This window comes from Dipodomys merriami, unplaced genomic scaffold (genome assembly GCF_024711535.1).
Source record: "Dipodomys merriami isolate MVZ:Mamm:240054 unplaced genomic scaffold, mDipMer1.0.p SCAF_142, whole genome shotgun sequence".
Classification (NCBI taxonomy): domain Eukaryota; kingdom Metazoa; phylum Chordata; class Mammalia; order Rodentia; family Heteromyidae; genus Dipodomys; species Dipodomys merriami.
The window spans coordinates 1,482,073-1,500,631 of record NW_027202738.1 but is presented as its reverse complement, the minus strand read 5'-3'; the positions used below and the strand labels follow the sequence as shown (position 1 = coordinate 1,500,631).

At 56.9% G+C, this 18,559-nt stretch overlaps 2 protein-coding genes across 4 annotated transcripts in view; both read left to right on the top strand.

Moving 5' to 3' along the window:
• The window catches only part of LOC138826366 (rabphilin-3A-like), a 53,636-nt gene extending 51,453 nt beyond the window's left edge, over window positions 1-2,183 (top strand). For all 3 annotated transcript variants that reach the window (XM_070021451.1, XM_070021450.1, XM_070021452.1), the window contains one exon: window positions 90-2,183. In XM_070021451.1, the coding sequence (XP_069877552.1) occupies window positions 90-220 (131 nt within the window). In that variant the 3' untranslated portion in view covers window positions 221-2,183. The remainder of the gene's footprint in view (window positions 1-89) is intronic.
• Window positions 2,184-5,497: 3,314 nt separating this feature from the next.
• LOC138826365 (2'-5'-oligoadenylate synthase 1-like) lies at window positions 5,498-11,353 on the top strand. The gene is made up of 6 exons (XM_070021449.1): window positions 5,498-5,763; window positions 6,052-6,340; window positions 7,994-8,178; window positions 8,974-9,206; window positions 10,116-10,266; window positions 11,163-11,353. Exons 1-6 carry the CDS (start codon window positions 5,587-5,589, stop codon window positions 11,235-11,237), a joined length of 1,110 nt encoding a protein of 369 aa, XP_069877550.1. The 5' UTR covers window positions 5,498-5,586; the 3' UTR covers window positions 11,238-11,353.
• The last annotated feature ends 7,206 nt before the right edge of the window (window positions 11,354-18,559 follow it).

The following is an 18,559-nucleotide window of genomic DNA, read 5'->3' as shown; positions in this document are numbered from 1 at the left end:
TGCTGGGTGGCCATTTTCCCGCCGACTAGAACAAGTGTCCTTGTGTCCCTCTGAGCTAACCACCTGCTCCTCTCTCCCGCCTCCCCCAGGAGGCTGCCAGCTGGGGATCTCAGCCAAGGGCGAGCGCTTGAAACACTGGTACGAGTGTCTGAAAAACAAGGACAAGAAGATCGAGCGCTGGCACCAGCTACAGAACGAGAACCACGTGTCCAGCGACTAGCACGTCGCGCCCCCCGCTGTCCCCGCCCCGCCCCACCTCCACCCACCCAGCCAGCCCAGCGCCACCGCACTCTGGTCTCTTTTCTGTGCCCCCCCTTGTCCCTGGCTGAACCCCCCCTCCCCAGCCTGCTTTTGAGGCCTCCCTCACCTTGGACACCGTTGCCAAAGACCTCCGCTCCCGATGCTGGGGCTCTGAGCGCTGCCCCTCTCTGGTCCCCCGGGGTGAGGCAGAAGGGATCCGGAGGGGGAGATGTTTACAAAGAAGTGGTTCGCAGCACCGGGCTTCCCGGGTGGTAAATGACAGGTTCTTCACCATTTGGGACTGTTTTTAGACCCTCCTGGCCTTGACTCTCTCTCTCTCTCTCTCTCTCTCTCTCTCTCTCTCTCTCTCACACACACACACACACATACACACACACACACAGTCTGTTCCCTGTATCCTGGGGGGGGGGCAGTGGGGACAGAGGGCAGAGATGGGGCATGCGTCCCTCCGAATCACACCCCCAGTGGCCAGGAGGGCTGCCTCCATTTCCAGGTACCTTCCCCCTCCCCCCCCCCCCCCAGAGCACCAGACATTCTCAATCTGCTCCATCATCTTCTTTTTTTGTTGTTGTTTTTTTGTTTGGGTTTGTTGTGGTTTGTTGGTCGTGGAGCTTGAACTCTGGGCCTGGGCGCTGTCCCTCAGCTCTTCAGCTCAAGGTGAGCGCTCTACTGCTTGAGCCACAGCGCCACTTCCACTTTTCTAGTGGTTTTTATTGGAGATAAGAGTCTCATGGGCCTTCCTGCCCAGGCTGGCTTTGAACCGTGATCCCCAGCTCTCAGCCTCCTGAGTAGCTGGGATGACAGGCGTGAGCCACCAACGCCGGCTTCCATCATCTCCTGTCTCCTCTGCCCCCCTCTCCTGTCCCCTCCCCGGAGTGAGCTCCTCCCGCCCAGCCTCTCCCCTCTCTCCTCTTACCTGTAGTCCCTGCCACACCATTGGCCTCCTCCTTTCTCATTTCTAAGGGGGCAACATAGCAAACAAGCAAGAAGATCAACCCCGGCCTCCAGCCGCCTCAGCCAGCAAACTGGGAGAAACTCAGGGTAATGAGCCCTGAGTCCCTCGGGGCCCCCACCCCCCAGGGCACCCACTTACGCTGCTGGCACGTCTGTGGGCGCAGCCCGGGACCATGGCGGCACCCCTGGAGCCCCATAGAGGAGCGGCGCCAGCCCGGCCTTCCAGGAGAGTGCGGGAGGCCTGGCGCAGGCCAGAGAGAGGACGCCAGCTCTCCGCTCCCTGCTCTGGGTTCAGCGCACAAAGCTCTTCCACTCTGTTTCCTCAACTCTCTCCCGTCGCTCACGCAGAACCACAGCCTCCGTCTCTTTCCCACCGTCCCATCGAATCATTAGACACGAGAACTCAAGGACAGGCGCTGCCCAGGGCTTTTGCTCATCCCCGATCCAGGCGGCCATTCTTCATGGGAGGCTGGCTTCAGGCAATCGTGGCTGCCCCGTGAGAAAAGCCTGGTTCCTCCACCTTTGAGGGTCACCCCGCCCCCTCGTGCTCTCCCCACGGGGGCCAGCAGACCAGCTCTCTAACCCGCGTCCCAAACCCCCATCTTCCAAAGCCCCTCACCCGCAGTTCCCGCACACGTTACGGGAGGGCTCTTTCTAAGTACCAAGCTCTCCGCCTGCCTCCAGGTGGTCACCGTCTTCCCTCCTGACCTTGATCCTGACCTTGGGCTTGGGTCCCTGCAGCTCCACTCAGCCCAGGGTTCCCCTTCAGAGAAAGCATGCTGCGGTGTCACCGGGCCTGGCGCTGGCATCAGCATGCAGCAAGCTCACGGCACTCCTGATCTCCGGACACGCCCAGCTGGTCCTCTGTCCACCCCCTCCCAGGGCGAATCTACTCCCTTTCCTGTGTGCATGCGCAAAGGACCGCCACCAGTGACGATGTAGCCAAAAATAAAGTAGGAAACCTGCGGGGTCTGTCTCTTTTCCTGTCTGGCTTCCATTAGCTCTGCCTGGGCCAGGACGGAGGCTCCTGAGGAGGAAGCAGGGTGGCTGGGTGCGTCTCAGGCCTGGGCAGGTGGGCTGGGGTAGTGTGGGAGACGCCCACCTCGGACCAGGACCCCGCTCTCCTGTAGGAGGCCTTTGAGCATCACCTGGATTTCCAAACCGCCAAGTTCTGCCCACAAATGTGGTTAAACCCTCGGGGCCAGGTGTCTGTCTGAACTATCTCCTCTACAATGACTGAAAACTCCCCTCAGGAGGATCCATTTTCCTGTACCACTAGGTGGTGCGGCCAGCCCGGGCTGCAGATGCCTGTCCAAACACGTGCCGCTCTCCCTGCGAGGCCGGCAGACATGACTGGTCCCTACAGCTTCTTTCTACAGTGCCCATGAGCGGCCCCGGATCCTCCGCACACCGTTAAAGAAACCTAGATTCCATTCTGAAGGGAGTTGACGTCCTTCCTAGCGTGGGCTGGAGGCCTGGCCGGCTCAGAGTGGCGGAGGGAAGTTTCCATGAGTGCCGGCTAATCCTGTGCTTTGTCGCCATTGAAATAAAACATTCTGCTAGAGGCAACGTAGTGTGCCAAGAAAGACCCTGTCCCCAAGTCACACCAGCCTCCTGATTGCTTTAATCCTGTCACCCACCAGCTGAGAGGCCCTCGTGCTCTCCCTGCACAGGACACACAGGCCCGTGGCCATGGCACCCTTCTAGGGCTGGCAGTCCTGGCCCTCGGGTGCCCGAGGCCTCCAGGCTGGACTGGCACACCCAGAGGCTCACAGCGCCAAACCCTGCCAGCCAGGGGCCCATCGCTCCCGGCTTTAGGAGCCAGGGACTTGTGGCTCTGAACACTCAGCAAAGTCCTAGAGAAAACATCACTGGATCTGGTGTGACACCAGAGAAGCACAGCAGGAAGTCTCTCAGCACACTCCAAAAGTGAGCTAAACAACCTGCTTACATAGAAAGGGGGTGTGGCCAGGGTGTCTGCACCAATCATAGCCGACTATACAAATGAAGGACTATGTTTGACCACAGCTGTCCTTTATTCAAATAAAAGACTGTGTCTGACCAATCATGTCCATCATGCAAATGAAGGACTGTGTTTGCACCAATCATGGCACCGTCCCTCCTGTAAATGAAGGGTCTTGCTACCATCATAGCTGTCCCTTACTTACATGAAAGACTGTGTTTTGACCAATTATGTCCTTTATTTGCATGGATGTTTGACCAATCACAGGCTAAGCTTGGTGGCTAGGCCACTGGGGAAAGCCTCCCCCTTTGGCCTTGGTGGAAACACAAGGTCATCTGGAGGTCACCCGGGGTCATGCTGTAGATCTGGGATCAGCTGTTTGGAGCAGTGGGTGGAGCTGGGCTGGGCAGCAAGCTGCTGTGGCGGTCCTGTCAGGAGTGCCCAGAGCCGCGGGGCTGGCATGAGGGGGTCCTGCCTGTTCCCGGCTCACAGGCCTCTGCTCAAGGCAGCTGGGCACCCGTGTTAATTAGGGAGTTGAACTGCACCCCCCCCCAGCTTCGCAGCCTCTTGCAAACTCGGTTTCCTCCTCCTGAAAACGGAACAGCAGTAAGTGCTTCCCAGAGCTTTCTGAGGAGTGTCATTCGGGTGCTCTAGGAAACGTCTCTGGGACACTGGGACAGAAAGTGGGAGAGGGGGGTGACAGGACAGAAAGTCCTGTGAGGTCCCGGCTCAGCAGGGAGGGCGGCGGCTGGCCGCATCCCACCCTGGCTGGCCACGCGCATTCCAAGGAGCAGCATTTGGGGGTCTGGTCTTCTGCCCGCCAAGGCCAGGGAGAAGGGAGGGGCCTGGCAGGGCCCCGTGTGCCCGGTGCACGCCCCATGGATCTGAGTAGGCACGTGGCCTCTGAAACTCAGGGAGTTCACCCTCCCCAGGGCGGTCAGGCCTGCTGGGCCCCGGCCCGATGTGCTGAGAGGGAATGTTTAGAGGTAGAATGGGCCAGGCCCTGCCAGGGCTGGTGCTGCCTGGGGTGTGGAGGGGTGGGGTTCAGAGGAAATGCTCGGGACCCGACGGGCCCCTGACCCAAGCAAACAAGGACCAGCCGCCCGTATAGTTAGTATAGTTTCCTGTTTCCCTTTCTTGAAGGACATGGGGTCACAACCTGGAAAGAACCAGATTTTCTCCAGTTGTTTCCTGGGTCTTGCAGAGGTTCCTGGTCTGGCTCTTCTGCGGTGATTTATGATTTGTGAGACCGGGTCTGCCTCCAGCCTTGCACTTGCCATCCTCCCGCCTCCAGCCTCCAGAGGGCTGGGATTACAGGCAGGTACCACCTTACCTGGCTCTCTAGCGACGGATGATGTTTGCCTGCATTTCTCTCGTTTTTAATGTTTCTTGTTGAGTTACAGTTACTGAAGGACCATTCTCACCCTCTCACACCCCCCCCCAGCCAGGTTTAACCACGAGGCCCCCACTTCCTGAAAAGACCTGCTGCCTTGTTTGGCCTGATACAGGCCTAACCCTGGCCTTACTCTTTTGCACAACCTCTGTTCCCGCCAGAGCGTTGCCGCCCCTCGTGGTGTCTCAGTAAACAGCCTTGCCTGTCCAGGTTGAGTCCGGTGTGTCCTTTCTTCTCCATTTTCCTCACAGTTACGTAAGTGTGTGCCAGTTCTGCCAGTTCTGGGACTTGAACTCTGGGCCTTGTAATCTCTCTCAGCGATTCTTTTTTTTTTTGTCGGTCGTGGGGCTTGAACTCTGGGCCTGGGCGCTGTCCCTATGCTCTTCAGCCCAAGGCAAGCGCTCTACCGCATGAACCACAGCACCACTTCCGGCTTACTAGTGGTTTATTGGAGATCAGAGTCTCATGGAGTTTCCTGACCAGGCTGGCTTTGAACGGTGATCCTCAGATCTCAGCCTCCTGAGTAGTTAGGATGACAGGCGTGAGCCACCGGTGCCCGCCATGTGATGCAATTTCTAATTTAAAAAATTCACAAGAGATTACCAAAGTTTATTTTTATTAAGTACTTGTACACAGAGGTTAAAATCCCAGCAGTCAGGTCCTGAAAGTGTACACTTGCTCTGCAGCCCCTGGCCCACCGAAATGCAGTCATTCTACTCAATGTACAATATGAGGAAACTCAAAAGTGTGATTTCTCTTGAAAAGCACCATCTGGGGGTGACAGTCCACACAAAGGTGGGGCTGGTGGCTTGAGGCAGGAGGGAATTTGGGGTGACTGAGCCAGCCCCAGAGGCAGTATAATAATCAGGAAGCTGGGTCCTTTGCTCCACCCTCCCCAGGAAACGAAACCCAGAGCCCGACCCCGCCCAGCCCCAGCAGCTAGAAGAAGAGAAGCAGCAAACAGGTGCCCAGAACAGCGCTGCCAACCGCTCTCACAGCCCAGCCGAGAATTGAAATGGACCTCCGAAACACCTCCGCCAGGGACCTAGACAGATTCATCGAGAACCATCTCCTGCCAAACACAACATTCCGAAAGGAGATCAAAGCAGCTGTCAACATTATCTGCGATTTCCTGAAGGAAAGATGTTTCCAGAACACCACCTCCCCCGTGCGGGTGTCCAAGGTGGTGAAGGTAAGCTCGCTTCCACCTGACTGGTGTGGGGGACAAGAATTCCCAGGAAGGGCTGGGAAGGTGGCTTCGTGGTAGAGCGCTTGCCCAGCAAGCATGAAGCATGGGTGTGTCTCTCAGACACATTCACAGGCTTGAGCCCCTGTGCCCAGCACCATGGAGGAAATGTTTCGTGGCAGCTTCTGAACAGTGGCTAGTGCGTGAGAATGTTAGTGATCTCTCCGAGCGCTTTACTTAGTCTCCGAGCGCTTTACTTAGGCATCACCTCGCTGCGGTGTCTTCTTCCTGCAGGGCGGGTCCTCGGGCAAAGGCACCTCCCTCAGGGGCCGCTCTGACGCCGACCTGGTCGTCTTCCTCACCAGTCTCACCAGTTTTGAGGATCAGCTGACACGCCGGGGAGAATTCATCGCCGAGATCAGGACACAGCTGATAGCATGTCAAAGGGAGAAATGGCTGGGTGTGGAGTTTGAGTTCCAGAGTCACTCCTGGGCCAACCCCCGAGCGCTCAGCTTCGTGCTGAGCTCCTCTAGGCTTCAGGAGCAGATAGAGTTTGACGTCCTGCCGGCCTTCGACACCCTGGGTAAGCAGCCAACCCTACAGGCTGGCCTCCCTCCGCAGATTCGGGAGGGGCAGTAGGTGGCAAATTGGTACAGTCTAGAGCCAGAGACATTTCTTCTTTCTTTCTTTCTTTCTTTCTTTCTTTCTTTCTTTCTTTCTTTCTTTCTTTCTTTCTTTCTACCAGTCCTGGGGCTTGAACTCAAGGCCTGGGCACTGTCCCTGAGCTTCTTTTGCTCAAGGCTACCACTCTACCACTTGAGCCACAGTGCCACTTCCAGTTTTCTGATGGTTTATTGGAGATAAGAATTTCATGGACTTTCCTGCCTGGGCTGGCTTTGAACTGCAGTCCTCAGATCTCAGCCTCCTGAGTAGCTACAATGACAGGTGTGAGCCAGCACACCTGGCTAACAGTACATCATGAAACACCTTAGTTCCCCAATTGTACCTGAAGGCACCCCAGAACCAAGCGGACCCACAAGCAAGGAATTCAGGTGATAGTTAATTTTGAGGGAAACAGCGCCACCTTCTGGTCTCAGAGAAAACTGCTACTGTTAAACCCCGCCCGGCCGGTGGGTGTTGACTCTCATTCATGGATTTGTTCCACGTAGTTTTGATCAAGTGCGATCAAATAAAACCAAAAGAAAAAAAAAACCACTTAAATTCCAAGTGGACATCACACAGCCCAGTTGGTGTGGAAAAGCTCCAGTCAGCCAGTCCCACAATGCCCGTGTTTTTTAAATCAAGGCACAGTCAGCTGAGCTTTATCTTTGCTTTTGATTTTGTAAAAACACACCTTCCCAAAAGATATTTTACGCTGGGTGGTCTTATGGGTGCAGGAGTTTCATGGTCACCAAAAATAAGGAGCCAGGTGCTGGTAGCTCAGGCCTGCAATCTTAGCTACTCAGGAGTCTGAAATCTACGGATGGAGGTTCAAAGTCAGACAGTGCAGGAAAGTCTATGAGAGTCTTATATCCAATTAGCCACCAAAAAGCTAGACGTGGAACTGTGGCTCAAGTGGTAGAGTGCCAGCTTTTGAATAAAAAAGCTAAGAGAGTTCAAGCCCCTTGACTCCCTCTCTCCCCTCCCAGCCTCTCTCTCTGTTCTCTCTCTCTGTCTCTGTTTCTGTCTCTCTGTCTCTGTCTCTTTCTCTCTCTCTCTCACACACACACACATATACACACACACACACACAAGTGAAGCAAAACCCAGCATACCATGTAATACTACCTGCTACTTGGGAAGACAGAGACAGGAAGATCACAAGTTCAAGACTAGCCTAGGCAAAATTAGCAAGACTTTGTCTTCAGACAAGAAAAGAAGGGCTGGGCCCTGGCCCGAGCAGTGGAGTTTGCCTAGCTGCACTGAGCTCTGGTTCAACTTCTACTATTGGAAACTGTTTACATATATAGTCCAGAAAATACCTAAGCCAGCGGTGCTGTCATTCTGATGAGCTCCTGTTGCTACAGTCTACGCGGCCACAGTCACGGGAGTCATGGCGATCGGGCGTCTTCCCACTCTGTTGTCTTCCAGAGCCACTGTCGCTGCCCAAAACATGACCCGCCACAAGATGACAGATAATGATCAGATAATGAAATATGATTTTCTTCCCACCGGGCCCCCTGGTCTGAGAGTCTGCCCATCCTCCCTCTTAAAGTCAGGAATCTCGTCCTAACAGGTCATGTCACCAATGACTACAAACCCCACCCCGAAATCTACATCAGACTCATCAAGGAGTGCACCGCCCGGCATAGAGAGGGCGAGTTCTCCACCTGCTTCACGGAGCTGCAGAGGAACTTCCTGAAGCAGCGCCCAACCAAGGTGAAGAGCCTCATCCGCCTCGTCAAGTACTGGTACCAGCTGGTAAGTCCCCCCCCCTGTTGACCCCCCCCCATGAGCCTGCCTGTACCAGGAGGCAGAGGAGGAGGAAGAGGAGGTGGAGGGAGAGAAAGGAGGGAGGAAAGAGGAGGAGGGAGAAGGGAAGGCAAGCACAAGTACACAGAAGGAGAGGGGCCGGTGGCCCACAGCTGTAATCCTAGCTACTCAGGAGGCGGAGACCTGAGGGTCACAGTGAGGAGTCTGTGAGATGTTCATCTCCAATCGATTGCCAAAAAAGACAGAAAGTGGAGCTGTGGCTCAAGTGGTAGAGCGCCAGCCTTGGGGTAAAAAAGCTAAGAGAGGGTGCCCAGGCCCCAAGTTCAAGCCCTACGAATGACACAGAAAAGAAAAAACAAGTATATAGAAGAGAAGAGAAAGAAGAGGAAGGAAGGGGGAGAGGGAAGGTCGGGGAAAGATGATGTAAGAGGGAAAAATAAAGAGGGGATGGAGAGAGAATCTTCCCACGCCTTCTTCCAATATTTCCTCAGATATCCCTTTCAGTTAACTAAGTTTCTCTTCGGCCATGTCTAATGTTGGGTTGTTAATGACAAGTCTCATTTTTACCTGGGGAATGTCTAACTGGCCAAATGGCTTCTAATTCCCTTTGGTCTCAAGCTCCCCTTCCCTGGAGCAGAACATTCCCTGTGTGTGTGTGTGTGTGTGTGTGTGTGTGTGTGTGTGTGTGTGTGACAGTAGGCTGCATCCTGCTTATGAAAGAAATGGACTTAGTAAAAGCTAAGCATCTCTGTATTTTTTCCTGGCTGCTCTTGGTCTCCGCAGTGTAAGGAGGAGCTGGGGAAGCCGCTGCCGCCACAGTACGCCCTGGAGCTGCTGACCGTCCACGCGTGGGAATGTGGTAGTAGCAGCACCAAATTCAACACGGCCCAGGGGTTCCAGACCGTCTTAGAACTGGTCCTGGACCATGAGCATCTCTGCATCTGCTGGGATGTGTACTACGATTTGCAAGATCCCTTCATTTCTAGCTACGTGGCCGGGCAGCTCAGCAAACAGAGGTAGCTGGCACCCTCCTAACCCCCAGACCGAGCCCCACCCACCCCTTGCACCCCCCCCCAGGGAAGCCCCTGGGAGCTGCTGGGGCCTTATGCAAATGGAGTTGCAGATGTGCCCTCCTGCACACACTGGGTGGGAACCATCGCTTGTCTCCAGCTCCTAAAGACGGTCCAAACCCCAACAGGAAACTAGTAAGACAGCTAGAACTGCAGCAGAATAACCCAGTGTCTACAGCCATCATTAATAACAACAATAAGAATCATTAATCATAATAAATTGTCCCTAGGCAATCGAAGTTTCTGGTAAGACTAACGAAGGCAAATACAAGGCAACATGACCACCTGTGCTGGTGGCTCACGCCTGACATCCTCGCTACTCAGGAGGCTGAGATCTGGGGATCACAGTTAGAAGCCAGCCTGGACAGACAAAGCCGAGCCACTCTGATCTCGAATTAAACAACAAAAAGCCGGAAGCAGACAGGTGGCTCAAGTGGCAGGGCACCAGTCTTGATTGAAAAACCTAAGCAAAAGCTGGAGGCCCTGAGTTCAAGTCCCAGGCACCGGCCTCTGCATGGTCACCGCGGGTCAAGGGTCGTCTCTAATAAAGGGAGATGGAGGCTTTTAGTACCCAGACCTGCCTGCCAGGCCGTGGGCAAGGTGTCAGGCCTGGGGACGCACCCCAGGGAGCCCCGCCCCAGCTCCATCACACCACGCCCATCCACGCACCCACCTAGCCTCGCTCTGGCCACGCCTCCAGCCACATCCACTTAGCCTCGCCCTGGCCACGCCCCAGCCTAGCCCTGCCTCCGGCCACGCCCCCATCTGGCCACACCCCTGGCCATGCGCCCCGGAACACCCAACACCCTGGGCAGCACCCAGTGCCTGGCTGGCCCTCTCCTCCTTGCTCTGCAGGCCTGTGATTCTGGACCCAGCTGACCCCACGGGAAACGTGGGTGGAGGAGCAGAGGGCTGGCGTCGGTTGGCAAGAAAGGCGAGATGCTGGCTGGACTTCCCGTGCGTGAAGACATTCGATGGGACCTGGGTGGACTCCTGGGATGTACCGGTGAGACCCCCCCCCCCCCCGCAAGTCCTCCCTGCTGTCCGTGCCCTGCCCCCCTGCACACGGGCTCAGATGCCAAGGGAATGACTGCTGGGAAGGGTCACCCTGACTTCACGCTGCCTTTGGGCCCCAGTCTGAGAGTTCCTAGCACCTCACCTCTCTGTCCATCTCTCATCTACTAAGGGGGGCAATATTAGGGCCACTCTGTATTGTCACCGCTGGGTGTGGTGGCTCACGCCTGTAATCCCAGCTACTCAGGAGGCTGAGATCTGATCATGAAGGTTCAAAGCCAACCGGGGCAGGAAAGTCCACGTGCCAGTTATCTCCAACGAACCAGCAAAAATCCAAAAAGCCAGGAGTGGAGATATGGCTCAAATGCTAAAGCACCAGCCTTGAGTAGAAAAGTCAATCAAGATTGCAAGGGTCCTGAGTTCAAATCCCAGTGCTAGTGCACACACAAAAATATCCTCTCATGACCAGCCCTGAGTTTGCTGTCAGGAAGACAGAGCCAGAGAGGAGAAGCATCTTTCCGAGACCCTTGGCTAAGGAGTGGAGGGGCAGAGGCTCGAGGTCAGCACACTCCAGGGCCATAGCGTCCTGTCCTGTCCCCACTTACTGTGTGACAAATGGGGATGACCTGGGCCAGGTCGCTCAGCTCAGGAAAGGCCCAAGAGCGTGCAGGGGTGCAGGGTGAGGCACCCCCGTGTGGCCTATGGGGAAGCAAACAGGTGTGTGGGGGAGACATTGGGGAAGTCCCTGCACAGATCACCCCGGAGGGGCTGAGGGCAGCTGCCCCCTTCCTAAAGCTGGGGCTCGCATCCACCCCCTCAGGGCCCTGGGGCGCCCAGCTCCCAGCTGGGGGGAGGGGCTTCCTGCGCTGACTCTGTTCCTCATTACAGAGGGAGAGCGCCGTGGCCCGTCGCATACTCGCACAGGAGGGGAAGGATGATGCCTGGGCCTGCACCCTCCTGTGATTTCAGCCAGCTGCCCAGGGCCCTGCCCCGTGGCCACCAGGGAGACGGGCCTCTGCCACAGCTTCCGGTGTCATCCAAGGACCAGTAACAGCAAATAAAAACAGCAGCAGATAGCATATTGTTTCTTGACTCTGTGTGTGTGTGTACACACACATGCGTATGACTCATCAAGACTTTTCTGCCCTAGCTGGCTTTGAACCTGGAGCCTCAGATCTCAACCTCCTGAGTTGGGATTCCAGGTGTGAGCCACCACACCCGGCTGACACACTTTGACTATTCATTAGAAATGGGGGTCCCTGTATCTCAGGGTTGTGAGGATTGTTCTTTTTCTTTTAAAATACTGAACTTTGAGATCAAGACCTGGAACTTGACCTGCATTGACAAACAGATTAACCATCCCCGCCCTGGCAGGCCCTTCCACGCCACCGCCAGCCACTCCTACAGAAATGCTGCTTTATAATCACTGACTTCTAGGTCGTCTGAGCAGAGCTGGCCAGCCTCCAGCCTTCTGTGACTTTCATTTCTCAACTTGGGATACAGAAGTTTCCTGTCTGTTTCCTTCTGACCTGTTTTGCGCCCTGTGGAGTCGGGGGGCAGCGGGAGGGGAGAGTTCACCCCAAGTCCTGTGGGGCCTGGGCTCATCATAGGGAGGAGGGAGCGCTGGCTGTGACCTCTGCCCTGCTGAGTGGCCAAGCCCCATCCCTCTCCAGTCTCTCTCTTCGCCACCCTCCCTGGGGCTGAGCTGCTTGGGCCTTGGGAAGGGGAGGGACGGCCCTGTTCCTCTAAACTCCTCCTCATTCACACGCGGGGAAACAGAGGCACAAGAGGTCAGGAGAGCTGCTCCTGGAGGCTGCAGCCCCGGTTTCAGTTTCCCGCGCTGGCCCTGCTGGGCATACCACGGAGGGCAGGGCCGGGCCCTGAGTGACCGTGTGTAGTCCCAGCTCTGCTGCGCTACAGTTGCTGCCCGCAGGAGCCATGGGGAGCTGGGGGTCCCAGGTGTGAGAGCTGGCCCTGGGGGGGGAGCTGGAGGGGTTCATCCAGAACCACCTGAGGCCCCAGGAGCACGGCCTGCAGCTGGTCGGCCAGGGCCTGGCCAGGATCCCTGACATCCTGCTGGAGGCGGTGGAGGTCCCGGGTGCAGGGCAGAGCTGAGGCGGGCTGGAGCGGGGACCGGGGGTGGGGGGGGATGCTCACCTCAGCTCGGTGCCCCCCTATACTTGGGCAGCTGCGGGGCTCCGGGGCCGCTCGGGCTCGGCCTGGGTTGGGGCCTGCGGAACGCGCAGCCGCATGCAGCTCGGGCCCAGGCGCGCCGCGCTTTTCTAATTTCATTCATTTCGGTTTTGGCCAGTCCTGGGCCTCGAACCCCGGCCGGGGCGCCGTCCCGACTTGAGCTCCGTGGCCGCGCTCCCCGCGGGCGGCGTGGACGCCACAGGACGCTTTGTCCAGACCCCAGGCCCGGATGGCCGCGGGCCGGAGCCTGGGCCTGGGGTAGCAGGGGTGCCCGGGCTGCCAGGACCTAGGGCCGGGGAAGGCCCCGAGCCCTCGTCCCCACGCCCTGCTTTTCACGGGGCCGCGGGGGGGAGGGGGGGAGCGGGGCCGCCGGGGCAGCAGGGCCGCCGGGCAGCAGGGCCGCGGGGAACGCCCCGGCCTTGCTCCTCTCGGCACTTGGCACCAGGCGGCGCTGTTGCAGGGCGATTCTGGGCTGGGCCCCTTGCTCCACGTGTACAGCCACCAGGGGTAATGAATACCTCGCAGAGCAAACCTGGCCCCAGGTGAAGCCCCTGCTGGAGATAAACATCCCCCCCCCCCCAGTGGCTTCCAGGCCAGGCAAGTGCGGGAGACTTTTCTCTCCAGTTAGCCACCGCCAAAAATAAATTTTTAAGTCAAATGTGGAGTGGTGGCTCAAGTTGTAGAGCACCAGCCTTGAGCACAAAAGCAACAAGGCCCTGAGTTCAAGCCCTAAGACTGGCACCAAAAAAAAACCAGAGTTCTCCGTCTGTGTGTCTGCAGCCGGTGCAGACACGGAAGCTGCAGAGCTGTCATTTACCCTGTGCCCTGAGAGACCACCATGATCCAGCCAGCCATCAGCTCCGGGCGGGCAGCGCTAGCCCCCACCCAACACGCTCCAAGAGCCTCTCTCCCCACCCCCTGAGTTTGTGCTGAGAACCTTCTAGATCACAGCCGCCTGTCTCCTTCCCCCCACCCTCCTGTATCGCCAACATCACCGCCCTCCACTGCTGGGCCCCGACCTGGCACAGAGGGGACGGGGCGGATGCGCAGGCGCGGTGTGCTCCCCTCTGCCGTCCCAAGTGTAGGCTGAGCATGACGGCCGACCAGGGCCTGGCGCGGCCCCTCAGCTCTTCAGCTCAAGGCTAGCGCTCTACCCCTTGAGCCACAGCCACTTCTGGGTTTTTCTGTGTATGTGGTGCTGAGAACTCGAACCCAGGGCTTCATGCATGCAAGGCAAGCGCTCTACCACCGAGACACCTTCCCAGCCCATGAAGTTTTTCTTTATTTGTTTGCGTGTTTATTTTTGTCAGTTGTGGGGCTTGAACTCCAGGCCTGGGTGCTAGCCCTCTGCTCTTTTGCTCAAGGCCAACAGTCTTCAGCTTTTAGCCACAGGGCCACTTGCGGTTTTCTGGTGGTTAATTGGAGATAAGAGTCTCACGGACTTTCTTTCCTGATGTGGCTTTGAACTGTGATCGTGAGAAGCTAGGACTATAGGTATGAGCCACCAATCATCTTCCTCCTCCTCTTCCTATTCCTCCTCCTCTTTCTCTTCTTCTACTATTACTACTTCTTGTTCTTCTTTTCTTCACTATTATTATTATTATTATTATTAGCAGCAGTACTAGACCTTGAACTCAGAACTTGGTACTTTCAAGGTGGCACTCTTTCACTTGAGCCACTGCCCCCCACCCCCAGCTTCTGTTATTTTTGTGGTAGTTTCATCTTTTGGCCAGGATCAGCCTTGGACTGTGATCCTCCTACCATGCCTCCTGCATAGCTGGGATTATAGTGTGCACCACCGTGCTTGGTTTATTGTTGTTACTAAGGGGGAGGTCTCACTTTTTGTCCAGCTGGCCTTAAACAAGAATCCTCCCCAGTTCTGCCTCTTTAATCAGCTAAAAATTAAGGATGTGACCCACCACGTCCAGCCTGAAAAATTACTTTTTAACAGAAGAATTGTATAACTACTGAAAGAATAACAAGATGATGGGAAGCGTCCTCATTCTGCGGCAGTCCAGCATTACCGGTGGATGAAGCCCTTAGCGGACAGGCTGAGCAGGGCTGCAGAACGGATATGAGAATGTCGCCTCTCAAACCCACAGCTCAGCCAGTGTGGTGGCACACTCCTGTAGTCTCCACATGAAGGAGGGTCTTCAGTTTGAGGCCAGCCCAGGCTACACAAGGAGACCTTGTCTCGAGACAAAGTAGAAAAGAGAAAGAAAGAAAGAAAGAAAGAAAGAAAGAAAGAAAGAAAGAAAGAAAGAAAGAAAGAAAGAAAGAAAGAAAGAAAGAAAACAAATTCTCAGTTGATGCCACTCCAACGGGAGAGAGAGATGGAGCTGTGGACGAGGCTTGGGGCAGACTGCATGCTCAGCACGTACAAGGCCCTGGACACAAAATCTACTCAGGAGGCTGAGATCTGAGGATCGCAGTTCAAAGTCAGCCCAGGCAGGAAAGTCTGTGAGACTCTTATCTCCAATAAACCACCAGAAAATTAGACGTGGTGCTGTGGCTCAAGTGGTAGAGCACCAGCCTTGAGCTGAAGAGCTGAGGGACAGCACCCAGGCCCAGAGTTCAAGCCCCAGGACTGGCAAAACAGAGCCGGGGGGAAAGGAGGGGAAGAGAAAGAGGGGGGGGACTGTGCTAACAAATTCAGAGAAAATGGATCATCTGAAGAGTTGAGGACGTGACTCAGTGGTACTAACATACACCAAGTCCTGGGTTCCACCCTCAGCAGGGTGGGGGTGGGGGTAAGAGAAGAGAGGGAGGAGGGAGGAGGAGGAGGACTGGGAGGAGGAGGAGGAGGAGGGGGAAGAGGAGGAGGGGGAGGAGGAGGAGGAGGACTGGGAGGAGGAGGAGGGGGAGGAGGAGGACCGAGAGGAGGAGGAGGAGGAGGAGGAGGAGGTGGCGGCTGAGGCATTCTCCCATCCACATGGAAATCCCACAGCGAGGCTCACGTGGCCTCCCAGGGTAGAGCAGGTGAGACTGAACGTGGTGTCTAGGAAGCGAGGTCACCAGATGGCCTGGTGTCTCAATGCCCTCACTGCAGGTCCCCAGGAGGGCGGCAGGACAGGGGATGGGCAGTGGGGACAGAGAGGCCCTGGGCAGCCCTGGCCCTGGAAGATGGTGGCGGGAGCAGGAGCCAAAGAGGGCAGCAGGGGGACCACGGAGGGGTGGATTCGCACTCAGAGCCCCGGGGAGGAGCCAGCCCAGCCCACATCTTGATTCCAGGACTTCTGTCTGACCTCCAGGACGGCAAGGCAATCAACGAGCCTTGTGTAAGCCTGCAAGTCCATGGTCACTCACTAGCGTGGCCTGAGTGACCTTGGACAAGGGCCTCTGTTGCCTGGTTTGCCATCTGAGCAACTGTGCTCGGACGCAGTGTAGAGACTCAAACAAGCGGCAAACACACAGAGCCCGGGAAGGTCCCATTCAGGTGAGTCCTGGGCCTCTCCCCGGGTCTCAGCCTCTGATCCCGCTCACCCCGGCTCTCCCTCCACCCCCCCCATGCTGGGGGATCTCCTGGTGTGTCCTGCCTACAAAACTCAACTTGTCCCTGGACAGCAGAGGGCCAGCGGGTGTCAGCTGCGTGGCCAGGGTCCGGGAAGGGAGCCCAAGGGCTCAACACTGCTGAGCTGTAAGCTCACAGAGAATCAAGTCAGTGACTCTTATATGATGCATTTTTACCATAAGAGAAAGGAAGTTGAAGCCAGGTGCCAGTGACTCACGCCTGTAATCCTAGCTACTCAGGAGATTGAGATCTGAGGATCCCGGTTCAAAGCCAGCCTGGGCAGGAAAGTCCCTGAGACTCTTTTCTCCAATGAACCACCAGAAAACCGGAAGTTGTACTGTGGCTCAAGTGGTAGAGCGCTGGCCTTGAGCTGAAGAGCTGAGGGACAGTGCCCAGGCCCAGAGTTTAAGCCCCACAACAGACCAAAAAATATAATAATAACAATAATAATAATAATAAGTGATGACCCATAAAATGCTCCAGAATAACAAGTTACCAGAATGAGTCACCAGGGGGCGCTCTGCACCCACACCCATTTCATTTCCCGCCCCAACCCCAAGCTGTGATTTCTAGAGGAGAAAGAAAGGCTCAGGGTCCTGGGGCCACACCGGCTCCTCCCTCCTCCTTGCCACCCCACCCCATGCTTCCTCCAGCCCTCAGCCCCTTCTTTCTCTGGATTCCTTCCCCTGTGTCCCCAGCTGAGGCAGGAGGTCCAGTGCTTCTAGGCTGCAGGTTGATGAAGGGCAAAGTAGCCGGTGACAGAGGAGGCGAGCGAGGCCCAGGAAGGAGTGGGACCCCCAGCAGGAAGAGATGGGGCTGTCCCATCCCGTCCTGGTCAGCCAGAGCTGGGCTTCCAGGCCTGGGCCTCTCTGGCCTCGGTTTCTCGGCTGTCAAATGGGGATAATGCCTGATGCAGCCCAGGTTGAGTTGGAACTCAGGAGTTCTTCCTCCCCCTCAAGGGGGAGCTGGGATTACAGGTGTGTGCAACCACCCTATACCCAGCTTCCATAAACGGGTTCAGACTGAATGAACCAGTGCATGGCCCCCACACAGGCCCTGAGGGCTGAGTGCCGCCGCCCACTCAGCGCTCTCTCGGTTTCAATTCCTCAAATCGAGGGAAGAGAAGAAAAAAGAAGAAAGAAATCCAGACCAGGCCTACGACATCCGTTTCTGGGGGCACAGCCTGTGCATGGGACAGTTTTAATACTCCCCAGGGAGTCTGGCGGGGAGGTGAACGTCACCCAGAGCCACAGCCAGGACTCTTTCCGGCCACATGGCCACGTCGGGTGGACTTCCTCTCCTTCCTGCCCCTTGCCTGTGCTAGTGGGGTCCCAAAAATCGCCCCGGGCCCAACCTCTGATCCACCTCTGACCCCTCCTTGGACCCTGTGTCTGGCCCTCGGAGTGGCTGGCACCACGTGGATAAATCACATCAAGGAACACGGACACGGGACAGATCCTGGAAGGCTTCCTGGTAGAGGTGACCGTGGTCGGGCTGTGACAGCCTAGGCAGGAAGTCCAGAGCCCTGGGTTCCTCTGAGCACTTCTGGTCGTTGGTAAGGAGGGTGGCACCTCTGTGTCCCCCAGAAAAGCATTGGGGAGCCTGGCTACAATCGCACCGCTGGGCGCCCCTGTGTGAGTCTCCAGGCTGTCCCGGCCCTGCCCCAGCCCGGCCCTGCCCAGCCTGGCCTCTCCCTCCTGTCTGCAGCCCGAGCTGGGACAGCCCATCTAGCTGGCCTGGAGGACCGAGGAGGACGTGGGGGGTTGCTGGAGAGACGCCTGGAGCCAGGTCACCCCAGCTCCTCGGGGGTGTCCAGGGGCGTGTGGGCCGAGCTGGACAGGCCCTGCGAGAGTGACCCCGGTGTGTGTCCAGACGGACAGTGCACCTTTCATCTTCCCCAATCTAAACACACGCAGGCTGCAGGCTGCAGGCCGCCAGGGTGAGTGTGTGTGAGGGGTGTGTGCGTGCGTGGTGTGTGTGGTGTGTGTGTGTGAGGGGTGAGTGTGTGTGTGTGTGTGTGGTGTGTATGTGTGTGTGTGTGTGTGTGGTGTGTGTGTGGTGTGTGTGTGTGATGTGTGGTGTATATATGTGTGTGGTATGTGTGTGGTGTGTGTGTGTGTGGTGTGTGTGTGTGAGGGGTGTGTGTGTGGTGTGTGTGTGAGGGGTGTGTGTGTGGTGTGTGTGTGAGGGGTGTGTGTGTGGTGTGTGTGGTGTGTATGTGTGTGGTGTGTGTATATGGTGTGTGTGGTGTGTGTGTATATGGTGTGTGTGGTGTGTGTATATGGTGAGTGTGGTGTGTGTGAGAGGTGTGTGTGTCCTCAGCTGCACATAGCTGGTGGAGAAGGGGGACCCGCTGCCCCCCACTCCCCTCCGCCCGCCGCTGACCTGGCGATTGAACACCTGTTGTTTTCAGGCAGCAGCGCCCGTCCCTCCCTGGACGTGGGGGCCTCTCTGACCCCCTCATCCGAGGGGCCCGGGGTGAAGGGGCCGGCGTGGGGGGTGAAGGGGGCCGGCGTGGGGGGTGAAGGGGCCCGGCGTGGGGGGTGAAGGGGCCCGGCGTGGGGGGTGAAGGGGGCCGGCG